Source organism: Anopheles moucheti, chromosome 2, assembly GCF_943734755.1.
Source record: "Anopheles moucheti chromosome 2, idAnoMoucSN_F20_07, whole genome shotgun sequence".
Taxonomy (NCBI): Eukaryota; Metazoa; Arthropoda; class Insecta; order Diptera; family Culicidae; genus Anopheles; species Anopheles moucheti.
This window is the reverse complement of record NC_069140.1, coordinates 16337702-16349018: the sequence shown is the minus strand read 5'-3', so window position 1 is coordinate 16349018 and position 11317 is coordinate 16337702. Positions and strand designations below refer to the sequence as shown.

At 44.0% G+C, this 11317-nt stretch overlaps 1 protein-coding gene across 1 annotated transcript; it reads left to right on the top strand.

Annotated features, from left to right (window-relative positions):
* The first annotated feature begins 239 nt into the window (after positions 1-239).
* LOC128309505 (G kinase-anchoring protein 1-like) lies at positions 240-1434 on the top strand. Its single transcript, XM_053045913.1, has 2 exons — positions 240-417; positions 486-1434. The coding sequence occupies exons 1-2, from the start codon at positions 241-243 to the stop codon at positions 1215-1217; spliced, it is 909 nt and encodes a 302-aa protein (XP_052901873.1). The 5' UTR covers position 240; the 3' UTR covers positions 1218-1434.
* Positions 1435-11317: the final 9883 nt, after the last annotated feature.

The following is an 11317-nucleotide window of genomic DNA, read 5'->3' as shown; positions in this document are numbered from 1 at the left end:
GCATCTCAAAATTTGCATTTAGTTTACGAAAACTAAACTCAATCCATTAAAATTATCGAACGAGGTGGCCCGACATCGAAAATGTAACTTTTATTTTAATTTTTATAAACCTTGATAGCACCTCTCGCTGTCAGCTGACGAAAAATATCAACAAACAAACTAGCCCTCAAGGGATTTTCAGGCTTTTCACAATTGTGATTCAGTTTTCCCTATTTTACCCCACAAAACGATTCTGCTGTAATGTTCACGGTAGTCCCTTCGAGATTTGCTGGTTTAAAAATCGAAGACGATGACGATGGATTTCGAAAGCCGAAGCAAAAATCCAAATCAGCTGCTAACAACAAACCCAAAACGACATCGGTGAAAAACACGATTCCACAACAAACACCTCAGCAGCCAACAAAGAAACCTAAACCAGTTAGTTTCCTGTACCGCAAAGAGCGGTTGGGTTGCATTTATTTATGAAACATATGCTTTATTTTCAGAAACCTCAAAAAAGCAAACCTTCGAATGAATCGCTGCAAAAGGAACAGTGGTCCGAATGGCAGCAAAAGGATACAGAGCTGGTGGAAAAATCCTACGTCAATGATCTCGAGCAAGCGCTGCTCCTTTCGAAACTGGATTTCGAGGCAAACAAATCAAAGTACAGCCAGCTGGAAAAGGAATCCAAACAGTCGGCGATGAAAGATAAGAAACCGAAAGCATTGTCCTTGCAAGAATTCCAAGAGAAGGTCAACAAGGAGCTGAATGACAGGCAACAGCAGAAGAAGCGCCAACAGGACGAAGCAGAATATAACCGAAACTACACATTCTTCGAACAAATCGATCTCGAAACCAAACAAATACTCAACAAAGAGCAATTGAAACAGTTACTGAAACAAAACAGTTCCATGTCTTCAAAGACCAAAGAATCTCCCAAAAAGGATATTTCACCGGCGGCAGAGCCATCGGTCAGCGAATTAGACCTGCTGAAAGTGGAAAATTTGAACTTGAAGGAAGAAATTGCGGTTCTACGCGATCGGTACAAAAAGGTAGTCACAATGCTTAAGAACGGTGAAATGAAAGAGAAAACGGAATTGATGATCGAAATCGAAAAGCTTCGAAAAGTGCAGGAAGACATGACGGCAGAAATGACCGCCCTGTATGGACAGTTGGAGCAAGCCAAATCTAGAACGAACCAGGATGCTAAGGGAAAGGAAAGACCCAACAATCGCTAACTCATACGAGGCTACTAACTAACAATAGAAGAAGTATTAATTTAAGTCATTATTCCATTCCATTACCATGATGATCTCCGATAAAGAATTACACCTCTAGAAGTAAGGATTTGCTGGTAACGAACCATTCTCAGGATTCGTTCAGTTGAATGAAATGAAGATTTCATGAATTGTGTTGTTATACAACTTTTTGCAATATCAGTAATAAATAGTGTAATAAAGCCACTAAACAGATGAAGCATAATACGTTCCACTATCAATAAGAGCGTTCCCAGCATGAATCAGAAATATCGTTCGACTTATCTCCAGTTCGAGGCATCATTTGTAGCACCTGCTACCACCACTTTTCAAGTCAATAAGTTCTGAGAATGTCCCACGGTTTCCACTTTCGACACCTATCTCAATTCGCCCAATGTGAACAAACATATGGTCCATCGTCTGTTTACGATTGTAGTGAGCTTCATTTCCCTTTCCCGATCCGTTGCATTTGCTAGAATATTCCTATATTACCCCGATCAGATCGGTCTCATTTCATTATTTGCTTATTTTTCCAACGCGACATCACAACTTCGACCGCATAAACCACACACACAGGGGGTGGTGAAAATCAAAGCAGATTTTCCTTTGCGGCAAGGGTGATACAAAAAAGTCCCACACGAGTAGATGATAAACTCTAAATATCCGCGAACAGCTCGAACTCCTTTTCGAAGCTGGCAACAAAAAGCAAAGAAGAAAACTCCATTCACAAACACATACACACATACTCCGTTCCGAGAGTGGAAAATGAGTGAAAATCTGTTGCTAGGCTTGAGATGAGAGGGGATTATTTCAATTCATATGCCGAGCATATAGAGCTGATGGAACTGCAGCTTGTCTTCCCCTTCTTCTCCCTATTTCGACGGCCCTTCCCGTGGGAAGGGAAGGTGGTGGGAAGTTGTCTCAACAATTGAAAACAGATGAAACCCGTAAGCCGCTTGAAATCGGCATGGCAGGAATGAAATGGAAGAGGAGCATTTGAGGGGGGGAAGGGAAGGATTTTTTTGCTCATATTCCTTCCGGCTCCGGGAGTTTGTTGTTCGTTGTTCGTGCACAGAGAAAAACCTGTAACGCGTGTGTTTCCCAGGTTATGGTTTCACACTGGCAACACTGCCTCGAACGACGAAACACGTGGTGGAAGTAACGGAAACAATGCGGTTCGTGGAAATCGGAAAATGTTTACCGTGCATTGCACAACGAGGGATGGAACAGGATATAAAGGATATATTCGGAGTTTTATTTTTCTTTCTGCTCCTCTTAGCGGGATGAAAAATCTCCCCGCGCCAAAACAGACATACACACACACACACACACATGGTGGTGGAGCTTATTTTACGTACGTTCTTTTATCCCGATTCTATTCCATTAGCGATGCGTTTGTTTGATTTAATCCTTCATATGGAAATTTGTGTGCCGGATAGCGGGAAGGAGCGGTCTAACTGTGGAGCAAAAAAGAATTTTGCATTCAAGTGCGTTGTTTCTTTTTTCCGCATGAGAAAATCGATACCACAAAGGCTGCTGCAAATACAGATAACACAAAAAAAACCTACGAATCTATCATTACGTGTGTGTGGCGAAGACGTGTAAACTCCTCTTCATACGTCTTACGCACACACACATCGTACGCACGGACCGCGCGTGTTACAACAGCACTAACAGTTGTAAGCACTAACTACCACTAACGATTAATCGTAACGTAATAAAATAAGTCAGTATGCAAGTGACCATAAAGCGAACAACAGCTATCCTTCGACTCTGATATTCCAATACCGAAAATAGACAAAATAGTACCCCATAACTGGTGACCCCGACTGAACAAGCTCCCGACTGAACAATACGCAATACGCAAACAAAAATCGTGAAATTGTGATTTTACAGTGATCGCGTACCAAAAGCTTCTTGCTCAGCGAGAGAAAGTCCTATCACCAACCACGTGCGAAACAAAATGCCTACCGAAACCGCTGAAGAACAAAATGGTGCTACCGCCGTGAAATGCGAGGCAAGTGACGCTACAGTGATTGCCAAAATAAGCTATCCCGTTTTAGACCCAGACGATATTGAAACATGGTTTATGTGCCTCGAAGCCTCTTTTAGCGTGAACAGTTTCAAACTGGACAAAGTTAAATTCAACACAGTAATCGTCGCACTTGGCTCACGAGCGAAATACGTACATTCAGTTATTACACAGTGCCAAAATAGTAGCAACAGCAACAAGTACGAAACTCTTAAGGCCGCCGTTATCGCTCATTTCCAACCATCGGAAACACAGCGCCTGTCCAGTTTGCTGTCCGGAATGTCCTTGGGAGATCAGAAACCAAGCATTCTACTGTCCGAGATGCGCCGCTTAGGAGGAGCAGGTTGTACCGACAACGTACTGACGAACCTTTGGCTACGAGCCCTGCCCAACACAACACGTGCTATCATTGCTGCTATGCCGACCGCTACGCTGGATGACCAGGCAAAAGTCGCTGACAAAATCCTAGAAGCCCCACGTGAACAGATTGCATCAGTTCAACATCGCGAAGAAGCATCATCTATTAATTCGCTGGAACAACGTATCGAAGCCCTTACACAACGCTTGGAAGAAGCATTATCAGGTAACCCTCGCAGAAGACGTTTTAGTAATACACGCTCTCGTTCTTGCAGCCGACGGGATGGAACACCAGCCAGAAACAAGCGTGGCTGGATCTGCTGGTTTCACTTCCGACATGGTGTTCAGGCTCGCAAGTGTGAGAAACAAAAGGTGGACAACCCAAACGTACCGTGTATTTTTTTCGACGGGAAGATCGAGACGTACTCTCGACCACGACCGATATAAACGCAGTCCCTCCGTCAATGTACAACCATCCTGTTACCAGCAACCCTGCATCCGACACGGATAGTAACAGCAGCAGCAATAATCATCTACAACGCATACACATTCACGACTCGAGAACATCGAATCGATTTCTAATCGACACCGGAGCGGACGTTTCTGTGGTACCACCAACCGTAAAGGAGCGTAACTCACCAAAACATGCACATCAACTTTTCGCCGCGAACGGTACTCCAATACGCACGTACGGTACCAAGCGTATCACTGTCGATCTCGGCCTACGACGATCTTTTGTGTGGTGTTTTATCATCGCCGATGTGAGTTCGCCCATCATAGGTGCCGATTTTCTGAAGCATTATGATCTCCTCGTCGACCTCCGCAGAAGCAAGCTCATCGACAACACGACACGTTTAGAAATCGACAACATTAACGCAGTGAACGAACCTGCAATTACAACTTTTGACGTAAACTCACCGTTTTCTGCAATCCTTAACGAATACAAGGACATCACTGTTTTAAACATGAAGCACAAGCCAACCAAGACGAACACCGTCCACCAAATCATTACCAACGGGCCACCCGTATTTTGTCGACCTCGCCGATTGCCTATTGATAAGCTCAAAGAAGCGAAAGCTGAGTTCCAATTTTTGATGGAACAGGGAATTTGCAAACCCTCTAAAAGTAACTGGGCCAGCCCGTTACATCTAGTAAAGAAGTCAAATGGGAAGTGGCGACCTTGCGGAGACTATCGGAACCTAAATGCCATCACCGTTCCTGACCGATACCCTGTACCGCACATCCAAGATTTCTCAAACATTCTACACGGAAAAACAATATTCTCGTGCATAGACTTGCAAAGAGCTTACCATCAGATTCCTGTATCACCAGAAGATGTCCCAAAGACGGCCATAACCACGCCATTCGGACTCTTCGAATTCAATTACATGACATTCGGTTTGAGAAATGCAGGACAAACCCTTCAAAGGCATTTGCACGCCATCCTAGGCGACCTTGATTACGTATTTCCATATGTAGACGACCTATGCATAGCTTCTGAAAACATTGAGCTACATAAACAGCACCTCCGTGAAGTTTTCAAACGATTGAAGGAAAACAGTCTCGTCATCAACGCTGCAAAATGCCAAATTGGTCAAAAATCGGTTGATTTTCTAGGACACCAAGTCACAGCAGACGGAATACAACCGAAACCAAACAAGGTACAAGCCATTCTAGATATGCCTAGACCAATAAATGCCAAGCAGATGAAGAGATTTTTGGGTGCCATCAATTTCTATCGTCGTTTCATCCCGCGCGCAGCAGAAAATCAGCGCATCCTTCAAGCTATGATCTCGGGCAACATAAAAAATGATATTACAGTCCTAGAGTGGAACGACACTACCAACGAAGCATTTCAAAGCTGCAAACAAGGTTTAGCTAATGCTACTATGCTTGCGCATCCTTCACCTGAAGGAACACTCTCCCTCGATGTGGATGCTTCAAACACATGTATTGGTGCCGTTCTTCACCAGATCACCATAAAAGGACCACAGCCACTCGCATTTTTTTCCCGCAAGCTGAACGAAAGCCAACAAAAACTGAGTACATACGATAGAGAACTCATCGCAATGTATGAAGCAGTTAAGCACTTCAAAGATACTTTACAAGCACGAGAATTCTGTATATACACAGACCACAAGCCTCTTACCACAGCTTTCCAACAGCGTCCAGAAAAAGCAACTCCAACACAGCAACGCAGACTTAGCTACATTAGCGAATTCACCACCGATATTCGACATGTAGCGGGCGAGGCGAATAAAGTGGCCGACATGCTTAGTCGTATCAACACCATCACCGATATCGAAACGATCGACTACAACCGCATGGCTGAGTTACAGAAATCTGATTCCGATCTTAAAGATTTTTTAAAAAATCCTCCTACGAACACCTCGGTTCTTCTTAAACGCCTGAAATCACCGTTGGCAAATACGCCTATCTACTGCGACGTCTCCACAGAAGCCATCCGTCCTTTCGTGCCAAACGAGTTCAGAAAACAAATCATCGGAAAATTGCATAGCGCTTCACACCCGGGCATCCGCGCAACTACTCGTCTAGTTTCCGACCGTTTCATCTGGCCTTCTCTTCGTCGCGATTGCAAATCAGTAGTTACTAATTGCATACCATGCCAAAAGTCCAAAACACAACGCCACAACAGAACGCCGATATCGCAAATCAGAACACCTGATAGTCGATTTGCACACATACACATAGATATCATAGGACCATTACCACCAGCGGAAGGTAACTTATATTGCCTTACGATCATCGATAAGTTTACCAGATGGCCTGAGGTTTATCCCTTACCGAACATGACTGCACACACCGTGGCACGCGCATTCATCAACGGCTGGATAGCGCGCTTTGGTGTACCAACGAACATTACCACCGATTGTGGCAGACAGTTCGAGTCAGAGCTGTTTCGCGCACTTACAAGCGTGCTTGGCATAACACACTTACGCACAACTCCGTACCATCCACAAGCCAATGGACAAATCGAGCGCGTACATCGTCAGCTTAAAGCAGCAATAATGTGCCACCAGAACTCCAAGTGGACAGAAGTTTTGCCTTTCGTCCTCTTAGGTATGCGGTCTTCTTTGAAAGAAGACGTCCAGGCCACAGCTGCTGAACTCATTTACGGCGTACCACTCCGACTACCTGGTGAATTCTTCGTGCAGACCGAAGATGGAAAAGCTACACCAGAATTCGCAACCCAGCTGAAACGAATGATGTCAACAGTGATACCGAAACCAACCAGCAATCACAACACTCGTGAATCTCCATTCACGCAAAAGGAACTGCATTCATGTACGCACGTTTTCGTTAGAGTTGGAGCCATCAAGCCACCTCTCACGCAACCGTATGATGGGCCATACCGAGTGGTCCGTCGGAAGAAAAAAGTTTTCATCGTAGAAGTTAAAGGCAAGAACATCCCAATTTCGGTCGATCGTCTTAAAGCAGCATTTACCCAAGAAGACACTACCACAAATCAAACACCCGAATCAACCGTTACCGATCCTCCATATAAAACGCGATCAGGACGTAGAGTTATAATTCCTAATCGGTATTAAAATCTAAGGGGGAAGTACTGTGGCGAAGACGTGTAAACTCCTCTTCATACGTCTTACGCACACACACATCGTACGCACGGACCGCGCGTGTTACAACAGCACTAACAGTTGTAAGCACTAACTACCACTAACGATTAATCGTAACGTAATAAAATAAGTCAGTATGCAAGTGACCATAAAGCGAACAACAGCTATCCTTCGACTCTGATATTCCAATACCGAAAATAGACAAAATAGTACCCCATATGTGATATCAAACTCGAATGATATGATTGAAATGTATCCAACCAAAGAGCGTTTAAAAAAAAATCTTTTCAATCATACGAAGAAAATCATTCTGCAAACTAGAACAAGGTACGATAATTTTCCACCACAACCACGTTGTATGATTTATGATGAAAATTTTGTATTTCCCCGGGTTTTTCCACAATAGAGCAAAGACGACAATAATGGACGTGGCGTCGTCTTCCAACCTGCCGATGGATTACATTCGCTCGCTAACGAGCACTTATTCTGATTCGGTACGAGCAAGGTAAGTGAAAAAGTATTATCCAGTAGCATAATCGTCACCACCAAACCATCGTCTTCCGGTCGTTTATCGATGGTGGGAGATAAATGAGATTTTTCCATCTTCGTCTGTTGAGTCTTCTTCGTCCATTTTCTTTCTTTGTTGATTTTCATCGAAAACTTTCCCGAACGCGCGGGGTTTTAGATTTGCACATCAATATTCTTTAAAAAAAAAGTAACGTCGCTGACTGATGAGCGAATGCCGCACCGTGAGTCACGCGGGAAAATGAGAAGAATCAATTTCAATCAAGTAATTTAAATTAATGGAAATGAGGCACTAACGCGTTAGCACAATTCGTGGCGCATACCTGGCCGCCTGGTTTGGGTGCGAATTTTCCACCCCGAGCGACATTTTTATAGAGTGATGACATTAAAACAGAGCAAAAAAAAAGGATCTGCTTCACATTTTGTCACTGTTTTATTTGTTCTTCTCACTTGAAGTTGCGTTGAATATTCATGATTTAGGGAAGCGTACTATGGTGAAGTAAAAAATGGAACATTTTCAGTTTTAAACTCACACTCCAACACCCGAGCGGACGCGGCCGGAAGGCTTTCCAGCACGGTGTATCCCATTTGAAATAGTGTCTCACATCGGGACGCCCTTCTCCGTGGGTGTTGGGCGGAAAAGTGCGAACAAAGTGACAGTTGTCGTCACGTGGACGGACATGGCCTGCTTCAATAATATTTCTCCTATTGCGGAGAAGTTAAAAACCGGGATAGTGGGCCGCAACGGGGAAATGGGAGCTAGAAAGCAAACAAAAAACAGTGCAACGAACGAATGCCACACCAGAACAAATGAGGCCCGGCTTCAAGGCAGACAAAAAGGGACACAGGGAAAAAAGTTACCATTTGCATGATACCGTAGCGAATGGAACGGACTTCGGTGCGCCGCAATTGGTGTTCGCCCCATAACGATGCCGGCCTGGCTTGACGATGAATTCCACGACTGCCGGGTGCAGTAGTCTCCGGCAAATGTCATCGGATCTAAGGCTGGGGAAACATATTTTCCCTGCCAGAAGCCAGCAGCGAATGAGAGAATAGGGTAAAGTTGATTTTTTGGTTCTAATTTAAAACCATTCCAACGTGGCGCTATGTTGAAGGGAGCGTTTAAAAGGCCTTTACTAATCCGGATTTGATATGATTTACCATTTTTTATTAACATATTAAGGCAAAATAGTCGTATTTGAGCTGTTTTTAACCTGAATTGTCTTTACTTATTTCACAATCCTTTCCTTTTTATTTACAATTCCTTTTCGCTCACTTACGTTAGGACATAAATTAATAGAAAAGAATTTGTTACATTTACATCCTTTTTTTTTGAGAGATTAACCGCTCCTGGGGTATTTTTTTATCAAATTATCTTTCATTCCTTATGTGCATAGCTGTGGTACCACTCACACTCGAATGATAATGGGTGATTTGTAGCATGAAATTGTCCGCAAATTGCTTTTGGTCGTGTACCGTGTGTTTGATTTTGACGGAAGCTAGTAAAGTGGAACCAAAAAAAAAAAGGTATTACACTCTGTAAAGTGGCGGCTCTCATGTGCCCAAACTGGACACAAAAGATACAGCAAGAAACCGTGCGACAAGGAACGACTCACTCGCCCTTTGTGAGAAGCGAATTTGGCACTCCGCGTGGCGGGAAACATTTGTCTCACTCAATTTCCCACGTGCAACGGCCGCATCAATCATGTATAATTGATTTAAAACGAGTCGAGTTGAGGCTTTGGGGAAGATTAATTTGAATGACGGTTCCTGGTGAGTGGTGTGTGTGTTTTTTGTGTAAAGCTTGGACACCAAATAAAAAAAAAAGGACAAAATGAAGCTTCCAGATCCAGATTCGGGAATTGCACTCATCCACAAGCACATCCCGGCAGGATAATCCATTCGGAGTTTCTTTTTTCCCTGCTTTTCCATGCACGGCCAGTATATTCCGAATGAGTTTGTTTAATTTACTAGAAAACTTGCACCGATCGGCGATTGGCGACTGTCCACCGTTGCGCCCGAATGGTGTAAATTGCGATTCTGAATGGTGCGGAAAGTGTTCGATCGGTAGCCAAATTTACTGTGCACTCGCTTTTTTCGCCACTCGATTCATTCCATTCCGTTTCCGTTCGCTGTGGTGGTGTTGGCTGCGGTGCTTGTGCAGTGGGTTGCATTTCGGATTGGGGAAAAATAGATTATTCCAGAAAAAGGATGTAAATTCGTCGCCCCTTCCACAGCAATTAACACGGTCGACAAAAAAAAACAGGACACAACCCTCTGCGTCCACGCAAATATCGCGTCCACGTGCCATTGAGCAAGGGGAATTTATAGACAACGAGAGAAAACCCAAACAAACAAACACAAAAAAATTGTACATGGTAAATCCGCCCGAAAAGAAACTGCTCGGTAATAAATCATCGTGTTGAGATGGTTGATTTACGTGCTGCCTGCCCCCGCCGCCTGAGACGACTGGGCATCGGCGTACTGCTAGCCCTGCTCCGGAGAAAGTGTTGCCTTGCTTGGCGCTAGTAATTTGACCGTTTTTTGCTGTCGGTTTAAAATTAGCGAATCAAATTGCGGTGCGGAAGCTTGAGAAATAACAAATGGGTTCAGTCGTCAGGCAAGATTGTGTTCCACAAGCGCAGGAAGCTAGTTGAAATAATTATACAATAAACCATAGGATATTATTGCCGTCGCTTGAATCTCCCGAAGTCGCCACCAGCTATTTTGTTTCTCATAACGAAATGAATTCTCGACACGCTTAGTGAACAGAAATTGTAAAGTTGGCACCATTTTTTATTTTTTTTCAAGTTGAAGTGGAATTTTTCCGTATTGCTGGAGCTTTTCAAGATAAAGTCCAATATCGTAAAAGGTTTCTCAATTCTAGCATTTACAAAGCTTGCTGACATGATATGTGTTGTCTCAGTTGAGCTCTGTAACGAATTTCGATGTAAGAACCAGACATTCTTAAGGATTCCACATCTACCTCTTGACGCATTCAACAACGACTGCAATTTGAAAAGCATTCCCGGATGGCTCCAACTCCAAATCCTTAGCTGCGCCACAAACGCATCCAACAACCACTCCCATTAACATTCTGATGGACATCTCTATTCCCAAAGCAATTTTGCATCAAACCCCGAACGAAGGCACACACGTTGCTCAACGTTTTTTTTTGTTCTTCTCCTCGTTATCATCGTTAGCGATCCTCTTCAGTCAGTCTCATTTTCCACGGCTAGCACAGGCTGTCGATTTTGGAAGGCCTATTTTTTTCCTCCCTTTTTTAATCCCACGCCGCACTCACCAACATGCATCCCACTGTCCGATGCAGTCAACCATCCATCTATTTTTCAAATTATGCAGCTCATCCTTTCCATCCTCGGGCAGGGCCGTGTTGTTGCCCCGGTTTGCTCAAGGTATATATCGGTAACGGTGACAACAGTCGGCAAAACCAACCCCGGGACACGCGAATGGTGGGCTACGATGGTGGAAGACGATTGTTGAAGTTGCTGCCGTACTACTGCTGCCCGTCACCGATAGGCAACCGCGTGTGAGTCGAGGCATCCCCTTTT